The sequence below is a fragment of the Chiloscyllium plagiosum genome, chromosome 6 (assembly GCF_004010195.1).
Source record: "Chiloscyllium plagiosum isolate BGI_BamShark_2017 chromosome 6, ASM401019v2, whole genome shotgun sequence".
NCBI classification, from domain to species: domain Eukaryota; kingdom Metazoa; phylum Chordata; class Chondrichthyes; order Orectolobiformes; family Hemiscylliidae; genus Chiloscyllium; species Chiloscyllium plagiosum.
The window spans coordinates 115,157,757-115,184,679 of NC_057715.1; the positions used below are offsets into that span (position 1 = coordinate 115,157,757).

A 26,923-nucleotide genomic window follows, 5' to 3' on the forward strand; every position below is an offset into this window, starting at 1 on the left:
AAGCCCTTCATCAGCAACACTCCAAGTCAGGAGCTGAGCATGAAAGTCCCTCTGATGGACTCTGAACCGCACCGTCCTGGCTTCATCCTTGCCCTGACAACACCGGATCAGGGCAATCCCCACACCACCGTGGGAGGAGCAGGACGGCTACCTCAATGCAGAGAGTGTCTAACAATTTGGCCACAGCGCAGGTTTGCAGGGCCACCCCCCAATAATGTGGGTGATACCTGGCCAACATCAAAGCAGACCTTCTGTTTCTACAGGGAGTGTGGGACTCCACACCTCAGCAGCTACAGGAGATGGTTGGGTTTATCGAACCACGGGCCTTTGACTTGACCGGGGAGAAACGATCCCCAGTCATCTGACCTGGGTGTTCTACTGTGAGGAGGCAACCTCAGCATCAGGTTAAGGAATTGGTGGGCAGTGTCTCCACATGTAAGATGTTACTCCCCTGACACTAAAAACCATCTATACCACAGGGATACAGAGTGAGCGACTGACTGTGCTGTAGCAGCTCCCACTGCTGCTGCCGATGTCCAGACCATTCATTCTGGTTAGAGACTTCAACTACATCATTGATTTGGAAAGTCATAGACATAGAGTCATAGTCATAGAGATGTACAGCATTGAACAGACCCTTCGGTCCAACCCGTCCATGCTGACCAGATATCCCAACCCAATCTAGTCCCACCTGCCAGCACCCGGCCCATATCCCTCCAAACCCTTCCTATTCATATACCCATCCAGATGCCTCTTAAATGTTGCAACTGTACCCACTTCCACCACTTCCTCTGGCAACTCATTCCATACACGTATTACCCTCTGTGTGAAAAGGTTGCCCCTTAGGTCTCTTTTATATCTTTCCCCTCTCACCCTAAACCTATGCCCTCTAGTTCTGGACTCCCCCACCCCAGGGAAAAAGACTTTGTGTATTTATCCATGCCCCTCATAATTTTTTAAACCTCCATAAGGTCACACCTCAGCCTCCAACACTCCAGGGAAAACAGCCCCAGCCTGTTCAGCCTCTCCCTAGAGCTCAAATCCTCCAACCCTGGCAACATCCTTGTAAGTCTTTTCTGAACCCTTGCAAGTTTCACAACATCTTTCCGATAGGAAGGAGACCAGAATTGCACACAATATTCCAACAGTGGCCTAACCAATGTCCTGTACAGCCGCAACATGACCTCCCAACTCCTGTACTCAATACTCTGACCAATAAAGGAAAGCATACCAAACGCCCTCGTCACTATCCTATCTACCTGTGACTCCACTTTCAAGGAGCTATGAACCTGCACTCCAAGGTCTCTTTGTTCAGCAACACTTCCGAGGACCTTACCAGTAAGTGTATATGTCCTGCTAAGATTTGCTTTCCCAAAATACAGCACCTCACATTTATCTGAATTAAACTCCATCTGCCACTTCTTTGCCCATTGGCCCATCTGGTCCAGATCCTGTTGTAATCTGGGGTAACCCTCTTCGCTGTCCACTATATCTCCAATTTTGGTGTCATCTGCAAACTTACTAACTGTACCTCTTATGCTCGCATCCAAATCATTTATATAAATGACAAAAAGTAGAGGACCCACCACCAACCCTTGTGGCACTCCACTGGTCACAGGCCTCCAGTCTGAAAAACTACTCTCCACCACCACCCTCTGTCTTCTACCTGTGAGCCAGTTCTGTATCCAAATGGCTAGTTCTCCCTGTATTCCATGAGACCTAACCTTGCTAATCAATCGCTGTGGGGAAACTTGTCAAACGCCTTACTGAAATCCATATAGATCACATCTACTGCTCTGCCCTCATCAATCCTCATTGTTACTTCCTCAAAAAACGCAATCAAGTTCGTGAGACATGATTTCCCACACACAAAGCCATGTTGACTATCCCTAATCAGTCTTTGCCTTTACATATATATGTACATCCTATCCCTCAGGATTCCCTCCAACAACTTGCTCACCACTGAGGTCAGGCTCACCAGTCTATAGTTCCCTGGCTTGTCCTTACCACCTTTCTTAAACAGTGGCACCACGTTAGCCAACCTCCAGGCTTCAGACACCTCACCTGTGACTATCAATGATACAAATATCTCAGCAAGAGGTCTAGCAATCACTTCTAGGGTACACCTGATCAGGTCCTGGGGATTTATCCACTTTTATGCATTTCAAGACATCACTTCCTCCTCTGTAATATGGACATTTTGCAAGGTGTCACCATCTATTTCCCTACAGTCTATATCTTCCATATCCTTTTTCACAGTAAATACTGATGCAAAATACTCGTTTAGTATCTCCCCAATTTTTTGCGGCTCCACACAAAGGCCGCCTTGCTAATCTTTGATTAGATTACTTTTTAGATTAGATTACATTACATTACAGTGTGGAAACAGTCCCTTCGGCCCAACAAGTTCACACTGACCCGCCGAAGCGTAACCCACCCATACCCCTACATTTACCCCTTACCTAACACTAAGGGCAATTTAGCACAGCCAATTCACCTAACCTGCACATCTTTTTGGACTGTGGGAGGAAACCGGAGCACCTGGAGGAAACCCACGCAGACACAGGGAGAACGTGCAAACTCCACACAGTCAGTCACCTGAGGCAGGAATTGAACCCGGGTCTCTGGCGCTGTGAGGCAGCAGTGCTAACCACTGTGCCACTGTGCCGCCCTGAAGGGCTGAAAAATGTGTTGCTGGAAAAGCGCAGCAGGTCAGGCAGCATCCAAGGAGCAGGAGAATCGACGTTTCGGGCATAAGCCTTTCTTCAGGAATCAGCATCTCCAGCATCTGCAGTCCTCACTTTCTCCTGCCTGATCTTTGAGGGGCCCTATTTTCTCCCTAGTTGTCCTTTTGTCCTTAATATATTTGTAAAAACCCTTTGAATTCTCCTTAATTCTATTTGCCAAAGCTATCTCATGTCCCCATTTTGCCCTCCTGATTTCCCTCTTAAGTATACTCCTACTTTCTTTATACTCTTCTAAGGATTCACTTGATCTACCCTGTCTATACCTGACATATGCTTCCTTCTTTTTCTTAACCAACCCTCAATTTCTTCAACTTTTAGATCTGGTCTATCCTTTTCCAGCACTATTTTAAATCTAATAGAATTATGGTCTCTGGCCCCAAAGTGCTCCCCCACTGACACCTCAGTCACCTGCCCTGCCTTATTTCCCAAGAGTAGGTCAGGTATTCCACCTTCTCTAGTAGGTACATCCACATACTGAATCAGAAAATTTTCTTGTACACACTAAACAAATTCCTCTCCATCTAAACCCTTAACACTATGAACGATCCAGAGGTGCCGACAGAGAACTGGACTCCGTGGCTAGATTCTTGATGGGAATGGTTAAAGTCACCACACTGCATGACATCTTCATCACCCCTGCAGACAGAGCATAACGTAGATACACCTGGTCACGGGCAGACGTGGGTCTATCTGCCTGAAGAAGAATTTCCTGTTTGTGTCCCAAGCGTTCTCGATCAGATCCACCGATGTCAAGCTGGTGTTCGTCTCTGACCACTGCATTCTGCTGGCCGACTGTCACCCTACAAGATGATCAGTGGGCTGGTGAGGGAATGTGGAAGCTGAATGCCAGAAAACATTGAGGACTTCAGAAGGGATTACGCAGGTTGGAGAACTGTAAAGCCCCTCTTTGAGTCTCCAGCGGGCTGGTGGGAAACAGGCAAAGGGAACAGCAAGAGGTTTTTCATTCTCAGAGATGTGCAGAAGAAGAGAAAGAGATTGGGAAAACTGACCAAATGCCAGAGAACTATGCAGAACCTGCTCCAGCTGCAGGCTACAGGAGTCAATGTGATGGAGGACCTCAAGGAGGTGAAGGGCCAGCAAGTCTCGCTCTTTGCCTCGGAAGCATCCAAGATAATCACCCGCCCCAGGGTCTGCTCCGTGGGGCAGGATGAGATGTGCTCACGTTTCCTCTTTTAGATGGTGCACAGGGGGAGCTCCGTGCTCAGCAGACTGAAGGAAGAAGGTCGCTCGGTATTGCCATCTCAGTCCAACACCATCAGACAATCCTTTTATTACCAGCCTGTATGACTCGAAGCCAACTGACAGTGCGGCCTCCCAGTAGTCTCTGTCCTCTATCACCGAGGTTTTAGATGACAGCAAGTGGGAGAGACTGGACTAGCCGCTATCCCTGGACCAGCTGACCATGGCCCTCGAGTCCTTTGAAAAGAATAAAACCCTTGGAATGGCGGCTTACTGGCCGAGTTGTATTTGGCTCTGTGGGACCTGATTGGCCAGGAGCTGCTGGAGGTAGATGAGAATATGCATCTGTCAGGTGGCATGTGAGAATCCATAAGGATTATCATCTCCCTCATCTACAGAGGAAAGGCAGGGGGAGTGGGAGGACATTAGAAATTGGTGACCAATTTCACTGTTGAATGCAGATTACAAAATCCCGGCAAAGGCCATCGCCAACTGGGTCAGTGTGCCCTGGGATCGATGATCCACCCCGACCGAACCCGTGCTGTACCAGGCAGAATGACCTCTGAGAGCCTTGCACTCCTCAGAGTTACGATCGCCTAAATGCAGGACAGGGGGCGGATGCCTGCCTCATCAGCCTGGACCAGGAGAAGGTCTTCAACAGGGCATTGCAAACCTACGTGTGGCATCTGCTGTCCAAAACGGGCTTTGGGGAGAGAATCTGCAATTGGATCCAATTGCTCTACACCAACATCGTTAATGCAATCTCAATCAGTGGGTGGGAATAAGAAAGCTTCCCGATCAGATTCGGAGTCAGGCAGGATACCCACTCTCTCCTGCCTTGTCTGTGTGTAGTATCGAACCCTTTGCTGCTTCTATCAGGAAGGACGCGAGCCTTAGAGGGGAGACTATTCAAGGCAGAGGGGAGGCCAGCAGGTCAAAGCCTCCCTGTATATTTATGACATCACCAATTTCTGCTCAAATCCGCTGTCAGTGCACAGACTCATGAGCATCTGCGACCAGTTCAAACTGGCCTCAGGAGCCAAGAGAAATCGAGGGCAAGAGCAAGACCTGCTCTTTGGGAACTGGACTGACCAATCCTTCATCCCTTTCGTCGTCAGGACAGATTACCTGAAGGTGCTGGGAATATGGTTCAGAGGGGGGTGTGCAAATTTGGGAGGAGGGTATCATCAAGCCAAGGCAAAAACTGGGCCTTTGGGAGCACCGCACCCTCTCCATTGTGGGGAAAAACTTGGACAGTAGGTGTGAGGGACTCTGTCAGTTGTTGTATGTGGAGCAGGTCTGGCCCATCCCCAGAAACTGCGCTGTTTCAGTCACCCAAGCCAGTTTCCACTTCATCAGGAGGTCTCAGATGGACCATGTCTGCAGGGGCTCCATGTACAAAACTCTGGGGAAAGGGGAGAAGAACGTACCTAATGTCACCGTCATCCTGATGGCCACCTTTGTTTGCTGCTGTATCCAGCTGTGTGTAGACCCTTGGTACGCAAACACCAAGTGTCACTATGTGCTGAGGATCTACCTGTCTCTGGCATTGTGAAAGATGGGACTGGCCTCACTCCAAGTAGTTGGACAGTTCCATGTTCCTTGTGGAGAAATTTGCAAAGAAAAGCACAAGGCCATAAGGCAATGTACAGCACATAGTGTTGTCAAGACCCTGTGGGAAAAGGAGAGGGTGGATCCTGTGGCGTGGTTCCCTGAGCAGACGGTCAATGCCATTTGGCAGAATGCCTCATCACCAGAACGTTCTAACAAGCACCAGGACATCGCTTGGCCAGTGAGGAGAAGGGCACTACCTGTGAGATCCTTCATGCATGGCCGGACTCTGCAGCACCACACGCTGCCCTCGAAGCGGCTGCAGGGGATGGTTACGGACTGTCAGCATTCCCTCAGTACTGCTCCAGGGCAGAGCACAGCTGACCAGAACCTCGTGCTTAATCTCCTGCAATACCAGGTAGCAGCTTTCGTGTCTGCCTGAGATGTGACAATTAATGTGAAGGAGGAGGAAGATGTAAATGTGCTGTGTTGAGTTTCACGAGAAACATCGAAATGAAAACTCTCAGCCCTCACAGGCAGATGTAAAAAACTTCACAGCACTGTGACTGGGCAATATTCATCTGTTAGCTAAAGTCATTAAAACAATCTAATTGGCTCTTGCAGTTTGCAGGGGCTCGTTGCACACATGTTAGCTGCTTTGTGCCCTGCACTGCAACAGGAGTAACACTTCCCAATGTTACTGATTGACTTCTGTCCTCCCTGAGACACAGAGGTATATAAAAGGTGCGATGTTCCCTGGAGAAGGAACACACGGTGTTGACCAACACCCTCGGGGTTTCCAGGGAGAGGTGAGCACCGTGGGGTGTGAAGTGTTTTATTTCCCCCTCCAATTCTATATTTAATCCCTACCCTCCCCTTCACTTTTTTGATCACTCAGGCATTGCCCCTAAATAGAAGGGCACTGCTTGTGACTGGCCACTCGGGAGTTTTTTACTTCCTGGCTGTGGAACATGAATAAAGTTTTCTGCATTCGTTGCTTCTTCGCTGTCTCCTACACCTACACGCACACAACATGGGTGCTGGGGAGAAATAAGGACTGCCACTGTTTGGCGATAGTGTGGTGTTTTTTAAAGCAAAAATGAAAGGTGCTACATAAATGCAAGTTCTTTTTTCTTGTAAATAACTCGACTGTGCTGGATGAACTAGAGGTTGCAACAGACTAGAAAATTGTGGAAATGCCCTTTGTTTTCCCTCAGGAATGCATCTCACTCACGAGTAACAGTGAAACTCTGCCAATGGAAGTCAACATTCTAGTGAGATGATTTCTGTGGTTGGTTGGCAATCACAGGATGTTGAGACCAAAACTGTTTAATTTTCCTCTGAAAGCAGAATGGGGAAAACCTAACTCTGATTTCTCTGCACAGGTGCTGCCAGACCTGCTGAGCTTTTCCAGCAACTTCTGTTTTTGTTTCTGATATACAACGTCTGCAGTTCTTTCAGTTTTTACTGGAAAACATCAGTTAGGTTTTGCAATGCATTTAAGCCCTGGGCTAGTTAGAAAAAAATAATGCATTGACTGAGCGCCTTTCACAAAAAAATAAAAAGATGTCGCAACAAGAGGTCTCTCGGAGCATCCAGAATGCTCTGCCATTTCTAAGTTCATGGTGGAACTGATTACTCCACCTTCCTGCCTATCCCCGGGATCCTTTCACTCCCCATGCTTATTGAGAATCTATGTACCTCAACCTTAAAAATATTTTTGGTCCCCTTATTTAAGAAAAGATTTCATTTCATTGGAGGAGGTTCACAGAAGGTTCACTCAGATGGTCCCTGGGATGAGAGGGATTGTCTTATGAGCAAAGGCTAAGCAGTTTGGGATCCTACTCCCTGGAGTTTAGAAGAATGAGAGGGGATCTCATTGAAACATCCAGGATTCTTAAGGGGCTTGAGTGGGTCAATGCTGAGAGGATGTTTCCCCTCATGGGAGAGTCGAGGACCAGAGGGCACAGTCTCAGAATAAAGGGCACCAATTTCAGACTGAGATGGGGAGGAATTTCTTCTCTCAGAGGGTTGGGGGTCTTTGGAACTCCTTATCACAGGGAGCTGTGGGGGCAGAGTCCTTGGGTATATTTAAGGCTGAGAGAGATTCTTGATCACTCGGGGAATCAAGGGTTACAGGGTAAGGGCAGGAAATTGGATATGAGAAATGTCTAATCAGATGAGCTATGATTCTATTGAATGGTGGAGCAGGTTTGAGGGGCCGAATGGCATATTCCTGTTCCTATTTCTTATAGTCTTATTATCTCTCTTTCCATTGGCCTTTGAGGATCAGAGTTCCGAAGACTTGGCAAAAATACTTCCTTTAGGTCTGTCGTAATCGGTGACCCCTTTTTGTTTGAAATAGTAGACCTGAGCTTGAGATTCTTCCACAAGACAAAACTCTTCTCCACATCATCCCATCAATACCCCTCAGGATTTTATATGTTTTAACCAAGTCACTACTTACTCGTTTAAGCTCCAGTGAGTTAAAAGCCCAGTGTGTTCACCCTTTCCTTATAACACAACCTGCCCATTCCAGGTATTAAATAAAAACTGAAAGAACTGTGGAAACTGTAAATCAGAAACAAAAACAGAAATTGCTGGAAAAGCTCAGCAGCAGAAGTCAGAGTTAACATTTCAGAACTTTAGATAACTTTGATTTCACTCCACAGATGCTGCCAGACCTGCTGAGCTTTTCCAGCAATTTCTGCTCAGCAGGTCTGGCAGCATCTGTGGAGTGAAATCAAAGTTATCTAAAGTTCTGAAATGTTAACTCTGACTTCTGCTGCTGAGCTTTTCCAGCAACTTCTGTTATCATTCCAGGTATTAGTCTGGTAAACAATCCCTGATAAGCTTCCAATGCATTTCACTAAATGACAATATTAAATATAGGAGGTCAGATGTGGTCTCACCAATTTCAAACAAACAACCGCGGATGTTGGAAATAAACATTAACCCTGCTTTCTCTCCACTGATCTGTAATTCCCTTGCTTTCCTCCTTCATCCTGTTTAAAGGGTGGAGTGACATGTCCAATTTCCAATCCAGAGGGATTACTCCTAAATCTAGAGCAATCTCCTCCCTCAATACCTCCTTTTCTATCGTTACAGGAGGGAACAGCCCACACTGGGACAGAATCTAGATTAGTGTGGTGCTGGAAAAGCACAGCAGGTCAGGCAGCATCCGAGGAGCAGGAAAATTGACGTTTCAGGCAAAAGCCCTTCATCAGGAACTTCCAGCACCACTCTAATCTCGAATCTAGTTTCCAGCATCTGCAGTCCTTGTCTTTACCACAATGGCACAGAGTCAAGTTAGATGCAGGAGGTGGTGGGGGGATGGCAAGGGGAGGGGAGGCTGCCTGATATTCTGCTCCTCAGCCCTTACAATGAGAGCAATCTGACCCTGACTACCTCAGATGGCCGGCTGACCATGTCCCAAGTCCCTGGGACTGGTATCAGAGGCTGGTCTTGATTTAGTGTGCCTGGACTCCCTGAGCCAACACTGTCCTCATTGCTAATGGCCACGACGTGTTTCCTGGCTTTGTGTCTGTGCTCAATGGCAAGGGGAGACAGAAATATCAGTGAATGTTTTAATCTCTGTGGCTGGGCTGGGGAAGTGCAAAACGGTAAGGCAAGGCAGGGATGCTGGGAGCATGCAGAGCGAGTGAGCGCTATGAGAGCCAGTAAGCAGGATTGAGATGCAGCCTGGTCCAATCTGTAAGCTGGGTCCCTTAAGGGATTGCAATGAGAGATACCAGTGTACCCAGAGCTGCAGCAGAAGCTCCAAGAGGATTGGAGAAGTCCTCATGATGATATGGAGACGTGGGCAAGAATTTGACACGAAGGTCCATGGACAGTGAGGTGCAGGCAGTTAGTACCCATGGAGCCTGCCTTGAGATGCTGGTGCCTGATTGTCCAAGATTGGTATCTAGAGGAGAAAGCAGGGACACGGGTTCAAATCCGACCACAGCAGCTGGTGGAATTTCAACTCAACCAACGAAACTGGAATTGGAAACAAGTTTCATCCATGGTGTCAGTAGCTCAGTGGTTAGCACTGCTGCATCACAGCACCAGGGACCTGGGTTCAGTTCCAGCCTCAGGCAATTGGCTGGGTGGAGTTTGCACATTCTCCCCATGTCTGCGTGGGTTTCCATTGGGTGCTCTGGCTTTCTTCCACAGTTCAAAGATGTGCAGAAGGTTTGGCCATGGAAAATTGCCCATTATGTGCAGGACTAGGTGGGTTAGCCCTGCAGAAAAACTGCTTTTGAGTTCTCATGTGGACCCAGTACGTCTGTCCATTCCCTTCCAGACCCAAGTTAAAAGCACAGACGTTTACAGAACAGAATAAGAGGCCTTTCAGCCTGTCAGGTCTGTGCCATCCTCTTGCCAGACAAATCCAAAACTGAACTTCAATGCAAAATACTTTGAATGCTGGAAAAAAAGACAGAAATTGCTGGAGAAACTCAACAGGTCTGGTAGTATCTGTGGAGAGAAAACGAGAGTTAATGCTTCAAGTCCAGTATAACTTTTTTTTTGGAGACACTGTAAGACCTGCTGAGTCACTCCACACTTTCTGTTTTAATTATATCCAAAACTAACCCTATGGACTGCAATTCTCTGCTTCACTGACCTGTAACAAACTCTGGTCGATATATCTATCAGTTTTCTACCTTGACTAATACAAGAGTTTCTGTATTAACAGATACCTGCAAAAAGAGACCCATCTACTGTTCAGAGTAATCTTTTGAGTTCTGACTCCCTGCTCAGTGGTTAGATCAGTTGGTTGGATGGTTGGTTCTTTGAGGAGAAAGTGAGGTCTGCAGATGCTGGAGATCAGAGATGGAAATGTGTTGCTGGAAAAGCGCAGCAGGTCAGGCAGCATCTAGGGAACAGGAGAATCGACGTTTCGGGCATTAGCCCTTCTTCAGGAAGGTTGGTTCGCTAACAGAGTGACAGCACAAGTGCAGGTAGAATTCTTGGCTGAGGTCCTGCCCTCACAACCTTGCCCCTCACTCTTGGGGCTAGTTTAGTTTGGGATTCTGTCCAACATTGACTGGTTGGACCGAAGGGTCTGTTTCTGTGCTATGTGACTCTCTGACTCTGACTTGTCTCCCCTAATGAGAGGGGTAAAGCATTAATGACTCCTTCTTTCTCAAATAACCCATTCTCCCATTCTCCTTGTTTTGTGAGACAGGGGAGTTACCTGATTTTTTTTTAATGGGGCAGAAGGAATTGGAGTTATTTCTGCCTGTACTCATGATTTTAAAATAAAAGGGAAGTGTCTTTTTTTTCCCAGAATTGATCTGCAGTTTGTAAATTTCAAAATGCAACATCTGCTGATATAACTGCTTTCTGTTCTCTAATACCATTGTGTGCTGGACTTGGAGACATGTATTTTCCAATGATCATTGGCATGTCTAATAAAAGCCCCTCAATACCAGGTTTGTCTCGAAATGAAACAGTCAAACACTTCCTGATTGTTAACTCTAGTTAGTTTCTCAGTTTTAATAGGACTAGATTTTCTGAAAACACAGCTCACTGACCGCTTAGAGTCATAGAGATGTACAGCACGGAAACAGACCCTTCGGTCCAACTCATCCACACCCTCCAGATATCGTAACCTAATCTAGTCCCATTTGCCAACACTTGGCCCATATCCCACTACACCCTTCCTATTCATATATCCTTTCATCTCAGTTTACGTTTGCTTGTTATTTATTATTAGTGCAAGTGTTGGCATCGGGATCCCCCACGTGCATTTTCTATTTACCAGTACATTCACATCATGTTCAAGAACAACTTCCTTTGGATCTGTCCCCTTTACTCAGTAAGATCATGGCTGGTCTGAGTTTAACCTCAACTCTATATTCCTGCATTCACCTGATAATCTTTTATCACGTGGTCTTTAAAACTCTATCTACCTCTGCCTTCAAAATAATTAAAGATTTGACATTCACTGCCTTTTGAGGAAGGGAATTCCAAAGACCCTCAGAGAGAAAAATATGTTTCCTTATGTCTGTTTTAAAGGATGACCATTTATGTTTAAACGCTGACCCCTAGTTCTAGATTCTCATACCGAAGGAAACATCCATAAGACCATAAAACATAGGAGCAGAAATTAAGCCATTTGGCCCATCGAGTATGCTCTGCCATTCATAGTGGCATAGAGAAGAACAGCATGGAAACAGACCCTTCGGTCCAACTTGTCCATGCCGACCAGATACCCCAATCCAATCTAGTCCCCTTCATCATGGCCGATAGGTTTTTCAACCCCATTTTACAGCTTTTTCCTTGTAACCCTTGATCCCTTTGGCAATCAATAACTTACCTATCCCTGTTTTAAATACACTCAATGACCTGGCCTCCACAGCCTTCTGTGGCAGTGAATTCCATAGATTCCCCACTCTCTGGCTCTCCATTCTAAAGGACTTTCCCTTTACTCTAAGGCTGTGCCCTCAGGTTCTCGTCTCTCCTGCCAATGGAAACATTTTCCCAACATCCATTCTGTCCAGGCCATTCAGTATTCTATACGTTTCAGTCAGATGCCTCCTCATCCTTCTAAACTCCATTCAGTATAGTTCCAGAGTCCTCAAACGTTCCTTTCTACATCCATCTGGCCATGTCCCTTTAGGAATTTTGAAGTTTTAATTAAGTCACCTCTGACTCTTCAGAGGATATAGGCCTAGCCTGACTAGCCTTTCCTCATAAGGCAGTTCGTTTATTCCTGGGATTAATCTAGTAAACTTGCTCTGAACGGCTTCAAATGTATTAAAATTCTTCCAGTTCTGTACACAATGCTCCAGATTTAATTTCACCTATGCCCTGTATAACTGAAGCATAAACTCCTTATTCTTGCATTCAATTCCCCTCACACAACATTCTACTAGCTTCCCTGATTACTTGCTGTACATGTATAATCACCTGCTTGATTCAGAATAAAAACTGAAAGAACTGCGGATGCTGTAAATCAGAAACAAAAACAAAAATTGCTGGAAACGCTCAGCAGGTCTGGTGGCATCTGTGAAGGGAAATCAGAGTTAACGTTTCAGGTCCGGTGACCTTTCCCTAGAACTGATTGACTCTGATTTCTTTTCTGCGATTCAGAAACTGGGACACCTAGATCCCTCTGCATCTCAGTGCTCTGTAATCTTTCGTCATTTAAATTATGTTTTTCTTTTCATTCTTCCACCCATTTATTCTGACTTTCTGTTTTCTGTTAACCAGCCAATCTTCTGTCCATGCCAATATTTTATCCCTTACTCGGTGAGTTTTTTGTTTTTTGTTACCTTTGATGTGGCACCTTATCAAATGCCTTCTTGAAATCTAAATGCAATGAACCAGAAAACCAAAAGATGAGTATAGGTAGGCCAGTCAGCCCATCGAGGTAAAAACAATGACTGCAGATGCTGGAAACCAGATTCTAGATTAGTGGTGCTGCAAGAGCACAGCAATTCAGGCAGCATCCGAGGACAGGCAAAATCGACGTTTCGGGCAAAAGCCCTTCATCAGGAATAAAGGCAGAGAGCCTGAAGCATGGAGAGATAAGCTAGAGGAGGGTGGGGGTGGGACCTGGGAGTTGCAATGAGAGAGAGACTCCCTGAGATTCTTGTAGAGAGAGGAGGAAAACTTCTTCAAGGCAGGCATCCTTGCAAGAGGATTCACAGTAGGGTTAAAATCAACGAGGTAAAAACAATGACTGCAGATGCTAAGCGCTCTGCTAGGAGGCGCCCAGTCTCCCCAATGTAGAGGAGTCCGCATCGGGAGCAACGGATACAATCAATGATATTAGTGGATGCGCAGGTAAAACTTTGGTGGATGTGGAAAGCTCCTTTGGGGCCTTGGATGGAGGTGAGGGAGGAGGTGTGGGCGCAGGTTTTACAGTTCCTGCGGTGGCAGGGGAAAGTGCCAGGATGGGAGGGTGGGTCGTAGGGAGGCGTGGACCTGACCAGGTAGTCACGGAGGGAACGGTCTTTGCGGAAGGCGGAGAGGGGTGGGGAGGGAATATATATCCCTGGTGGTGGGCCACTAATCCAGAATTCAGCCCATCGAGTCTGCTCCACCATTTAAGAAGATCATGGCTTATCTAATAATCTTCAGGTCCACTTTCCTGCCTTTTCCCCTCACCCTTGAATTCCCTTCCTGATTAAAAATCTGTCTCAGCCTACAACATACTTAATGACTCAACCTCAACAGCCCTCTGTGATAAAGAATTCCACAGATTTATCACTTTCTGAGAGAAGAAATTCCTCCTCATCTCTGTTTTAAATATGACTCCATATTCTGGGATTATGTCCTCTGGTCTTAAGCTCTCTCACTAGGGGAAACAAACTTTCTACATCTATCCTATCCATGTTGTTTTCCCCACCTCCCCCTGCATCTGCCCCACCATTCCCCCACCAAAAACACCCCAAACCAGGGATCTTGTCTATCTCAATACAATCTCCTCTTGTTGTTCTCAGTTCTGATGTGTGCAGGTCCAATCTATTCAACCTTTCTTCATGAGACAGTCCCTCCTAGTATCAGTCTAGTGACCCTTCCCTGGACTGTGTTCAATGCTTCAGTGTATTTTTTTTCAGATGAAGGTTTGAAATCTGTTCTCAGTGTTCCAGCTAGAATCTGACTCATGCCAGTACAGTTTTAGCAAAAGTCTCTCTATACTCCAAACAGTTTGTAAAAGCCGATATCTCATTTGCTTTCTCAACTATCAGCTGAATTTGGATGTTATCATCTCATAATTCATGAACGAGGACTCTCAAATCCCTACAGTCTTTCTCTATTCATATAATATTCAATGTTATTCTTCCTGAATAATCTTGGGGTCTTGTCAGCTCACAGTTGTGACAATTTACTCAGTAATACTTTCCTAGAAATTGTAAATCTTCTTGCGTTTCTCCCTTCCTTTTACTTCCTGATTTACTGCCATCTCCAGAATGCTACCTGCATCCTCTCTAGTGAAGACCATCACAAAATATCTGTTCAATTCATCTGACATCTCTTTACCCTCCACTACTACTCCCCAGGCTCATCATTTATATGCTAACACATATTTAAAAAAAAGAGAGTTGACAAAATATCTGAAGAAACTTTTAGAGTCAGAGAAATGTCCAGCATGGAAACAGACCCTTCAGTCCAACTCGTCCATGCCAACCAGATATCCTAAATTAATCTAGTCCCATTTGCCAGCATTTGGTCCATATCCCTTTAAACCCTTCCTATTCATGTACCCATCCAGATGCCTCTTAAACATTGTAATTGTATCAGCCTCCATCATTTCCTCTGGCAGCTCATTTCATACACGCACCACCCTCTGTGTGAAAGGTTTGCCCCTTAGGACCCTTTTATATCTTTCTCCTCTCACCCTAAACCTATGCCCTCTCGTTTTGAACACCCCTACCCTGGTAAAAAGACCTTGACTATTCACTCAACCCATGCTCCTCATGATTTTATAAACCTCTATAAGGTCACCCCTCAGCCTCCAACATGCCAGGGAAAACAGCCCCAGTCTATTCGGCCTCTCCCTATAGCTCAAACCCTCCAACCCCAGCAACATCCTTGTAAATCTTTTCTGAACCCTTTCACAACATCCTTTTTATAGCAGGGAGACTAGAATTGCACATAGTTTTTCTTACTTGTTATATTTTTGGCTAGCTTTCTTTTTAGAAAGCACACTAATTATTTCCTCCTTATTAATCTTTTAGCTTTTTTTTAAAAATGTCCAAACTGTCAAATCTTCTACCCTACCACTTACCTTTGCAGACTTGTACATGTTTTCTTTGAGTTTATAGTATTTCTGACTTTTTAGTTCACTGCAGATAATGGGTCTGTCCCTTAGAATTCTTAGTTGTTGGAATGTGTGATTACATCCCTTTAAATATTTGCCACTACATCTCCATTAGCCTCAATTACTTTCATGCCCTCATAGCTGCCCTTATTTAAATTCAAACCAGCTATCTTGGAATCACACTTCTCTCTCTCTTAAATTGTATCTAAAACTCAATCAGATTATGGTCATAGCTGCAAAGGACGTGCTCACTATCAGTTCAGAAATTAATCCAAACTTGTTGGTCCAAACAGGGTCTAATAGAACCTGCTGAAAACGGAAAATGCTGGAGATTACAACAGGTCAGCCAGTATCCACAGAGAGAAAGCAAGCTAACATTTCGTCATCCAGACTGGAAACATTCGCTTTCTTTCTCGCTATGGATGCTGCCTGACCCGCTGTGATCTCCATCATTTTTTGTCTTCAGTTCAGATTCCAGCATCTGTAGTAATTTGCTCCTAAAATAGCCTACTCTTTGGTTGGTGCCATAACATGCTGGATGAAGAAATTGTCTTGAAACATTCAATGAGTTCTTCCTCGAGACCACATTTTCCCATCTGATTTGCCCAGTTTATACACAGGTCTATCCTTCATCCAGGTCCTTAAGAAAGATGGTAAATTGTTGGAATCCATGGCATCGATCACTGTGGCAACCATGAGTTACAGTTTGTCAGTCCAAAAATGGCCCATCTCTCCCCACTCTATTTCCTGTTAGTTAATCAATCCTCAGTCTATTCTATGTCAAAGCCCACACCAGCTGTTTTTATCTCGTTCAGTAACCATTTATTTAGCCCTTTAGTGAATTCCTTTTGGAAACCCTGATTTCTCTTTATCACCCTGAGTACTATATCCTCGAAGAACATTAATAAGTCAGTCAACCATGGTTTCCCTTTCACAAAATCATGTTGCCTCATTGTCATATGATTATCCAAATACCCTGGCATTGCCTCTTTATTAATGAATTCTATCATGCTGCCAATGACAAATGTATGACTAACTCTTATTTTCTGCTTTCTGCCTTCCATCTTTTCTCGAATAGTGGTGTTACATTTATGGTTTCCAAATTGATGGAAAATCTAGGGCTTTTTTGGAAATTTACGTTCACTACCTCTGCAGCTACTTCCCATAAGGACCAAGGGACTGGTCAGCCTCTCGTCCCATTAGTTTTCCCAATACCTTTCCTCTAGTGATTTTTTAAAAATGTTCCCTCATTTTGGGTCCTTTAGTTTCCTCTCTACTGGATGCTTCTTGAGTGTGAAGACAGGTTTGAATACTTGCTCAAAGTCTCTGCAATGTCCTTGTTTCCCTTGATTAATTCTCCAGTCTCAGCCTTTAAGGGAGCAATGTTTACTTGAGCTACTCTCTTCCTTTTACTATCTCAGGCCTAGTTAAGATTAGAGTGGTGCTGGAAAAGCACAGCAGATCAGGCAGCATCTGAGGTGCAGGAAAATCGACGTTTTGGGCAAAAGCCTTTCATCAGGAATGGAGGCAGGGAGCACCCACTCCCATTTATCTCTCCACCCTGGAGGCTCCATGACTCCATTCCTGATGAAGGGCTTTTGCCAAAACGTTGATTTTTCTGCTCCTCAGATGCTGCCTGACCTGCTGTGCTTTTCTAGCGCAACGCTGATCTAAACTCTGGTTTCCAGCATCTGCAGTCCTCACTTTTGCCTCAGTAGCTGAGGACTGTATTAGGCTCAAGGTGATTGACTCAACAAAGCATGAGGGAGGAAAGACTATTGATGTCAAGGCTTGGTCAACAATTCACTGGGTTCACATTCATTACTACAAAGGACTCCTCTGAGTCTTAAAGTCATACAGCACGGAAACAGACCCTTCAGTCCAACTCGTCCATGCTGACCAATTTCCCAAACTAAACTAGTCCCAGTGGCCTGCATTTGGCTCAACTTTTCCTATTCATGTTCAAACGTCTTTTAAATGTTGTAACTGTACCCGCATCTATCAAGTACTCAGGCAGTTCATTCCACATTCAAACCACCCTCTGTGTAAAAAATTGCTTCTCAAGTCCCTTTTAAACCTTTCTCCTCTAACCTTAAAAATATGCCCTCCAGCTTTGAACTCTCCTATCCTAGGGAAATGACCTCTGCTATTCACCTCATCTATGCTCCTCGTAATTTTATAAATCTCTATAAGGTCACACCTCAACCTTGTTCATGCCGACCAGATTAAATCTAGTCCCATTTTCCAGCTCTTGGTCCATATCCCTCTAAGCCCTTTCTATTCATATACCCATCCAGATGCCTCTTAAATAATGTAATTGTACCCACCTCCATCACTTCCTCTGGCAGCTTATTCCACACACGCATCACCCTCTGCGTGAAAAAGTTGCCCCTTAAGTCACTTTTAAATCTTTCCTCTTCACCTTAGACCTATGCCCTCTAGTTCTGAATTCCCCAACTCTGGAAAAAAACCCATTGACCCTATCCACGCCTCTCATGATTTAATAAACCTCTATAAGGTCACCCTCAGCCTTCAACGCTCCAGGGAAAACAGCCCCAGCCTATTCAGCCTCTATCTCTATAGCTCCAACCTTCCAATCCTGGCAACATCCTTATAAATTTTTTCTGAACCCTGTCAAGTTTCACATCTTTCCTTTAGCAGGGAGACCAGAATTGAATGCAGTATTCCAATAGCGGCCTAACCTTATATTGGCAAGGAAGTGGCTGGTAGATCACTGGTGGACTTGAAAGGTCGTTAGAAATTGGGGTCCTTATAAAAACTGAATTTTTTTTCATGTGTAGGATGAGATCGGTTTTTAACTATTATTGCAATGGTTCAATGCTTTCCACAAACATAAACAATTTCGAATAAATGAGACAAAAAGCAAGTAACAGCAAATATCACCAAGGCTCCTAGGTTCCATAATTAATGTGGGTGAACTATATGGCACCATGTGTATGTATCTTATTATTGCCGTGTTTGAGAAAACAGAACTACTATTTCTGCAAAAAATGGAAGTTAAGATTAGAAAGTGGGGAATGTGTATTTTGATGTCATGATTAATTGTCCTATGTTCATTGGTTAAGAAAGGATTCAGGCAAGTGATTGACCATATTTTTGGGGTTGGTAATCTGCAATCCTTGCTCATAGTCAGAAGGCAGTCACAACAGGGAGCTGCTGTCTTCAGATGGAGGATAGACTAGAAGAGGTTTAGGGGATAAATATGTAAGTTAGCTTGCTGAGCTTGGGGGTTTGTTTTGGATGTTTCGGCGCCGTGGCTGGGTGGCGTCGGTGGGAGTCTCTGGTGGGGTGCTGTGGTGGGTCCCGCCTCTCTATTTGTGGGTCTTGGTTTCTTGTGGTGGGTGGTGTCATTTCTGGTTCTTTTTGCCATGGTATTCTAACCAGGACTCCCTCAATAAATACATCGACTTAAATCCTATCTGCCTTCCCTTGAAAATAACAGCGGGAGGTGGCATCACCCGCCTTGGGAGGTCAGGACCTGTGCTTGGGGTGCGGGGCTTTGCCGCGGGCGTTTCGCCGGAGAAATCTAATCTAATCTAATCTAACCAATAATTTGAAGGGTCTTTCTGCTTAATTGCATCCTCTTCCCTTGGCCCTGCAAACTATTGTTTTCACGTAATTATCCAAGTCTTTTTGGAAAGTTTCTATTGATTTCGGATCTACCATGCTTGCAATCAGCACATTCCAAATCACAACAACTCACTGCAACGAAAAGGATTCACATTCCCTCCCCAAGTTCTGGTGCCAATTTTCTTAAACTTGTATTAAATAAAACAAAGAAATGTGGATACTGGAGATCTGAAACAAACAAAAACAGAAATTGCTGTAGAAACTCAGTGAGTCTGGCAGCATCTGCGGAGAGAGAAATGTTTTGAGTCAGTGCCTTCTTCTGAACTGATGACAGCTGGGAAAGTCACTTGCAGGAATTCAGTAACAGCATAAATAATCCATTCCTTTTACACCCCCTGACACTGACTCATCATCAGCATAAATACCTTCTTTTCATGGTCGCTTTCACTTCTGAAGAAGGGTCATGCACTCAAAACATTGACTCTGTTTTCTCTCTCCACAGATGCTGCAAGACCTGCTGAGTTTCTTCAGCAATTCCGGTTTTATCTTAAATTTGTGTCACCTTGTCGTGGGCCTCCCTGATACTGAAACCAATTTTTCCTAATTTAATACTCTAATAATTTCAAAAGTTTCTTTTAAAACTTCCCTTAACCTTGTCTGCTGTAAGGAGACCAGAACTTCCCTTAACCTTGTCTGCTGTAAGGAGACCAGTAGCAGCTTCTCCAGTTTTTCCACACTCCCCACTGTCCATCGGCCCAATTATCATCTGTACAAAATGCTCCGACTCACTGACTGTAATTAACCTTCTCCTGACTCTCAACTCATTCTCAAGAAGAATGTTCCCAATGATCAGACGAGTCCAGAATCAAGGATATTATTGAGCTGGAGAGGGTTCATAAGAGATTTACCAGGACATTGCCAGGAATGGAGGGTTTGAGTTATAAGGAGAGACTGGATAGACTGGGGCCTTTCTCACTGGAGGGTAGAAGGTTAAAGGGTGACCCTACAGAGTTTTATGAAATCATGAGAAACATGGATAAGGTGAAATAGCAAATGTCTTTTCCTTAAGGTGGGGGATTTCAAAACTTGGGGGCATATTTTTAAGGTCATAGAGTCATAAAGTCCTACAGCAGGAGACAGGCCTTTTGGTTCAAACTGGTCCATGCCAACCAAAATATCTATCCCTGCTAACCCCATTTCCTTGCATTGGCCCATATCCTTCTAAGGTGAGAGGAGAAAGATTTCAAAGGGATAGGAGTACAAATTTTGTTTATGTAGAGAGTGGTTCATGTGTGGAATGAACTTCCAGAGGAAGTGGTGGACACGGGCACAATTATGATGTTTAAAAGACATTTGGATTGGTACATGAATAAGAAACGTTGGAGGGACCTAAGCCAAGTGCAGGCAGGTGGGACTAGTTTCGTTTGGGATTATGGTCAGCATGGACTGGTTGGACCAAAGGGTCTGCTTCTGTGCTGTATGACTCTATGATTCTATGATTAGAGGTTACAGCCTAAGGATATTTGGTAGACCATTTAGGACAAAGGTGAGGAGCAATGTCTTCACCCAGAGAGTAGGGAGCCTGGGGAATTCTCTGACACAGAATCTGATTGAGGCCTAAACATTAGATGTTTTTAAGAAGGAGTTCGATATAGTTCTTAGAGATAAAGGGATCTAAGGGAATGGGGGAGAAAGTGGAAAAGGGAACTGAGTTGGATGATCAGCCGTGATCGTATTGAATAACAGAGCAGATTTGAAGGGCCGAATGGCCTGCTCATACTCCTACTTTCTATGTTATCTCTGATTCTATGGGAACATGATGGGCACTTCCCCAGATGGTGGTCTATTATTTGACTACACTGAGCTCAACGTGTTTCTCCCTTCAATGTAGTGGACATGCTCCACCTGCTGATTCATTGTGAGACTGCAGCATGAGTTTTTGTTCAGCGTCTATTTTGAAGGTCATAGAGTCATAGAGATGTACAGCACGGAAACAGACCCTTCAGTCCAACCCATCCATACTGACCAGATATCCCAATCCAATCTAGTCCCACCTGCCAGCACCCGGTCCATATCCCTCCAAACCCTTCCTATTCATATACCCATCCAAATGCCTCTTAAATGTTGCAATTGTGCCCACTTACACCACATCCTCTGGCAGCTCATTCCATACACGTACCACCCTCTGCGTGAAAAAGTTGCCCCTTAGGTCTCTTTTACATCTTTCCTCTCTCACCCTAAACCTATGCCCTCTAGTTCTGGACTCCCTGACCCCAGGTAAAAGACTTTGTCTATTTATCCTATCCATGCCCCTCATAATTTTGTAAATCTTTATAAGGTCACCTCTCAGCCTTCAACACTCCAGGGAAAACTGCCCCAGCCTGTTCAACCTCTCCCTAGAGCTCAAATCCTCCAATCCTGGTAAATTGTTTCTGAACCCTTTCAAGTTTCACAACATCTTTCCAATAGGAAGGAGACCAGAATTGCACGCAATATTCCAACAGTGGCCTAACCAATGCCCTGTACAGCTGCAACATGACCTCCCAACTCCTGTACTCAATACTCTAACTAATAAAGGAAAACATACCAAACGCCTTCTTCACTATCCTATCTACCTGCGACTCCACTTTCAAGGAGCTATGAACCTGCAGTCCAAGGTCTCTTTGTTCAGCAACATTCCCTAGAACTTTACCATTCATCCAACAAAAAGAGGTTTACATTTATATAGTACCTTTCCTGACCTCAGGCACACTCAGGTCGCATCACTGCGAATTAACCAATGATCGACACTGGTGCAATGCACTGTTTGCAATGTGAGGAAAGCAGCACCAATTCACTGCACCATCGACAATAGATATTAAACAGGTCTCTACTGTCATGGGGAGAAAGTGAGGTCTGCAGATGCTGGAGATCAGAGCTGAAAATGTGTTGCTGGAAAAGCGCAGCAGGTCAGGCAGCATCCAGGGAACAGGAGAATCGACGTTTTGGGCATAAGCCCTTCTTTCCTGAAGAAGGGCTTATGCCCGAAACGTCGATTCTCCTGTTCTCTGGATGCTGCCTGACCTGCTGCGCTTTTCCAGCAACACATTTTCAGCTCTCTACTGTCATGCACTTGCAGCAGAGAAACATGCTTGTATTTAAAGGGCTCTGTGACACAGTGATAGTGCCCCTACCTCTGGGCCAGGAGGCAAGGTCATATAGGTCCACAACATGGAAACAGGCCATTCGGCCTATCTTGCCTATGCAGCCCAGTTTTCACAATTTAAACTAGTCTCATTTGCCTGCACTTGGTCCATATCCCTCCAGACCTATTCCATCCATGGACCTGTCTAAATGTTCCTTAGGTGAAGTGCTCCCTGCTCCAGAGCTGTGCAATAACACCCCTGAGCAGGTTGATGAGGAAAATATCTTGAAAAAGACATTACACCTGTAGCCATCTGTGCAGTTTACTGATCTCATTGCCTCTCCTTCAAAGGAGAGCAGATCCTCCCCCGTGTGCTGTCCCCTGCTTTTGCCCTCAACCAATCAGCACCGGAGAAACGGAATGCCTATGCAGGGCTGCAGCGCTGTTTGTGGGATCTTGCTGTGCCATCATTGCTACCATCCTCCCCACACATGGAACAGTCTTTGAAAAAATTCAATATTTCATAAAACACTTTGGATCAGCCTGCAGTGATGACATGCGCTGGAGACAAAAAACGTGTACCTACATAGAACATTACAGCGCAGTACAGGCCCTTCTGCCCTCGATGTTGCGCCAAGCTGTGATACCAATCTGAAGCCCATTTTGTGAAGATTTGTAGCTCAGATTGAGCTTCGGGATGTATGTTTGCTTGCTGAGCTGCAAGATTTGATTTCAGATGTTTCGTCTCCATACTAGGTAACATCATCGGTGAGTCTCCGGACAAGCATGGCATTCCAACTGGAATTCTATTAACAAACGCATTGACCTGGATTCCATTTACCACTCCTGAGAAAAAGAACAGGAAATGACTTCACCAACCTAAGGAAACCTAAACACACAAATAAAAAGTGAGCTATATCACAAGTTCTTCACCGGAGGCTCACTGATGATGTTACCTAGTTGGTGACAAAACACCTGAAAACAAGTCTCCCAACTCAGTGAACAAACTTATATCCAATCTGAAGCCCATTTAACCTATACTATTCCATTCTCGTCCATATGTCTATCCAATGACTATTTAAAAACCCTTAAAGTTGGCGAGTCTACAGCTGTTGCTGGCAGGCTGTTCCACACACTAACTACTTTCTGAGTAAAGACACTACCTCTGGCATCTGTCCTATATCTATCACCCCTCAATTTAAAGCTAATGCCCTTCGTGCTAGCCATCATCAGAGAAAAAAGGCTCTTAGTGCTCACCCTATCTAATCCTCTGATTATCTTATATGCCTCAATTAAGTCACCTCTCAACCTCCTTCTCTCTAACTAAAACAGCCTTAAGGCCCTTAGCCTTTCCTCTTAAGGCCTTCCGTCCACACCAGGCAACTTCCTAGTAGATCACCTCTGAACCCTTTCCAAAGCTTCCACATCCTTCTTATAATGCAGTGGCCAGAACTGCAATCCCATTTGTCCTGCTCATAAACAAAGTTTTGCACTGCACTTCAGTACACGTGTCAATAAATCAATCAACCAATCCACCAGCTTCCTTCATCTGATAAGTAGCCAATCACTTTGATGGTGATCCACTTGATTCTTCTCCCGATGAGAAGCATTTTCTCTATGGGTGGGTCTTAGCAGGCTAAATTGCCCTGAAGTGTCCAGTGATACCCAGGTTAGCTGGGTTAGTCAGTACAGGTCCAATGGGCCAAATGGCCACTTTCTGCACTGTAGGCATTCTATGATGCTGAGATGAGGTGTACCTTGCTGTACCTTGCTCCAATCATCCCTAAGGGAACATCAGGGACAAATTCCTTTAATTAGGAATTTATGCCCCATCGGCACTTACAATCATAGAGTCATAGAGATGTATAGCACGGAAACAGACCCTTTGGCCCAACTTGTCCATGCTGACCAGGTATCCTCACCTAATCTTGTTCCATTTGCCAGCACCTGGCCCAAATCCCTCTAAACCCTTCCTATTCATATACCCATCCAGATGCCTTTCAAATTGTACCAGCCTCCACCACTTCCTCTGGCAGCTCATTTCATACATGTACCACCCTCTGCGTGAAAATATTGCCTGTTAGGTTTCTTTTATATCTTTCCCCTCTTATCCTAAAATTACGCCCTCTAGTTCTGGACTGCCCCACACCAGGGAAAAGACTTGGTCTATTTATTCTATCCATGCCCCTCATGATTTTATAAACCTAATAGCTTACCCCTCAGCCTCCGACGCTCCAGGGAAAACAGCCCCAGCCTGTTCAGCCTCTCCCTATAGCTCAACCCTGGCAACATCCTTGTAAATCTTTCCTGATTAGATTCCCTACATGTGGAAACAGGCCCTTCAGCCCAACAAGTCCACACCGACCTTCCGAAGAGTAACCCACCCAGAACCATTTCCCTCTGACTAATGCACCTAACACTATGGGCAATTTAGTATGGCCAATTTACCTGTACATCTTTTGACTGTGGGAGGAAACCCACGCAGACACAGGGAGAATGTACAAACTCCACACTGACAGTCGCCCGAGGCGGGAATCGAGCCAGGGTCCCTGGTGCTGCGAGGCAGCAGTGCTAACCACTGAGCCATCGTGCCGCCCAACTTTTTCTGAACCTTCTCAAATTTCACAACATTCTTCCGATAGGCCTATCGAGAATTCACACAGATTTGTGATATGCACACAGACACACATGTGTAGTACATAGAGAGGCCATTTGGTCCATCGTAACCATGCTGGCGCTTTAAGAGCCCACTAGCCCACTAGACCACTTCCATCGACCTCACGGCTCACTCTCTTAAATCCTTGTAAATGTCTCCCTCTCAGGTCATTATGCCAATCTGTTTTGGAAGTTATTTAGTTGTCTCACAAAGTCCTTCATGCCTTCTGGAGAATTTGTTTGCTCATTTGCTTAAATTGCAAAAGGCAAGAACTGACAATGACACTCACAGGAAACAAGTTACATTTGGTTGTGCGGATGTCAGAGTGAGCAGGGCTGAGTCTTGTCGTTTGTGACTGCATACCTCCCTGGAAAGGCTAATCAACCCATCAGGGAACACAGGACTCTGTTCCAATCCTTCCTGTTCCTTCCTGGAGTGACACCCCTCTGCACCAAAGGCGAGGAAAGCAGACATGAGTTTGAGAAGTCGAAAACACCCCATCACCAGACACTCAAATAGCTTGCTGCAAAAGGTAAGTATTAAGGACACCAAGCATTGAGAGAGGTGGCGGTGTAGTGATAATGCCCCTGATCTAGTAAAGTTAGGTCTCCAGCATAGTGTGCTAACTGTCTGGAGGGCTTGTCTTATGAAGACAGGTTGAGGGAGCTAGGGTTTTTCTCATTGGAACAAAGAAAAATGAGAGGTGACTTGATAGAGGGGTACAAGATGATGAGAGGCATAGATAGAGTGAATAGTCAGAGACGTTTTCCCAGGGTGGAAATGGCTGTCACAAGGGGGCATAACTTTAAGGTGATTGAAGGAAGGTTTAGGGGAGATGTCAGAGGTAGGTTCTTTACATACAGGGTGTGTGGAATGCACTGGCAGCAATGGGAGTAGAATCAGACATCTTAGGAACATTTAAGTGACTCTTGGATAGGCACATGGATGATAGTAAAATGAAGGGTATGTAGCTTAGTCTGATCTTAGAGTAGGATGAAAGGTTGGCACAACATCGAGGGTGGAACAGCCTGTACTGTGCTGTACTGTTCTATGATATATACATAATTCAACTGGGAAGTAGAATAGAATAGAAATTTATTGTCACATGTACATTTACATGAAAAGTACAGTGGAAAGGTTTATAAGCCTCCCTGCCACAGCCCCTACATCAATGACAGAAGCAATATTGAGTCATACAGCACGGAACATAGACCCTTCGGTCCAACCTGTCCAGACCAGATATCCCAACCCAATCTAGTCCCACCTACCAGCACCTGGCCCATAGCCCTCCAAACCTTTCCTATTCATATACCCATCCAAATATAACCAAAAAAAAGTAAAACTAAGGCAAGGGGGTCACTCTACACGCAGCATTGGGAATGGGCCTGGCCCAGTGATCGAAGCTTCAGCGGGGGAGTGTTTCAGGAACAGTGACCGCAATTCTCTGAGCTTTACGTTACTTATGGATAATGACAAGGGTAGTCCTCAGGAGGAAGGCTAATTACTACAATATCAGGCAGGAAGTGGGGAACATAAACTGGAGCTGGCTGTTTGAGGGTAAATCCACATCCGGCACGTGGGAATCTTTTTACAGGCCAGTTGATTTGAGTTCAGCACCAGCATGTTCCTATAAAAATGACCCCAAAGTATTTTATAAAATACATAAAGAGTAGGAGGATAGCCAAGGAAAAGGTGGGTTTACTCTAGTGAGGTGAGATTTACACATGGAGCTGGAGGAAGTGGCTGAGATCCTTAAAGAGCACTTTGCATTAATGTTCACAAAGGAAAAGGACGTGGTGAATGGTGAGTCTCAGGAGGGGATATGTTGATATTCTAGGGCATGTCAATACAAAAAAGGTGTTGGGTGTTTGAAAAAGCATTAAGGTAAACAACTCCCCAGATGGGAATTATTCCAAAATGATGAAAGAGGCAGGTGAGGTCTTGTACATAATCTTCGTATCCATCACAGGAGAGGTCAATAGGCAGTAGGTGCAGGAGTAGGCCATTCTGCCCTTCGAGCCTGCACCACCATTCAATATGATCATGGCTGATCAACTTTAATCAGTATCCTGTTCCTGCCTTATCTCCATAACCCTTGATTCCACTATCCTTGAGAGCTCTATCCAACTCTTTCTTAAATGAATCCAGAGACTGGGCCTCCACTGCCCCCTGGGGCAGAGCATTCCACACAGCCACCACTCTCAGGGTGAAGAAGTTTCTCCTCATCTCTGCCTTAAATGGTCGAGCCCGTATTTTTAAGCTGTGTCCTCTGTGTC

At 45.1% G+C, this 26,923-nt stretch overlaps 2 protein-coding genes across 2 annotated transcripts in view; one reads left to right on the forward strand and one right to left on the reverse strand.

Moving 5' to 3' along the window:
- LOC122550952 (P2Y purinoceptor 3) overlaps window positions 1-26,923 on the reverse strand; it is a 116,217-nt gene that overhangs the window by 63,210 nt on the left and 26,084 nt on the right. The window lies entirely within an intron of this gene.
- LOC122550953 (BTB/POZ domain-containing protein KCTD14-like) overlaps window positions 25,046-26,923 on the forward strand; it is a 17,009-nt gene continuing 15,131 nt past the window's right edge. Inside the window, exon 1 of the mRNA XM_043692488.1 lies at window positions 25,046-25,179. Within this exon, the coding sequence (XP_043548423.1) occupies window positions 25,120-25,179 (60 nt within the window). The 5' untranslated portion in view covers window positions 25,046-25,119. The remainder of the gene's footprint in view (window positions 25,180-26,923) is intronic.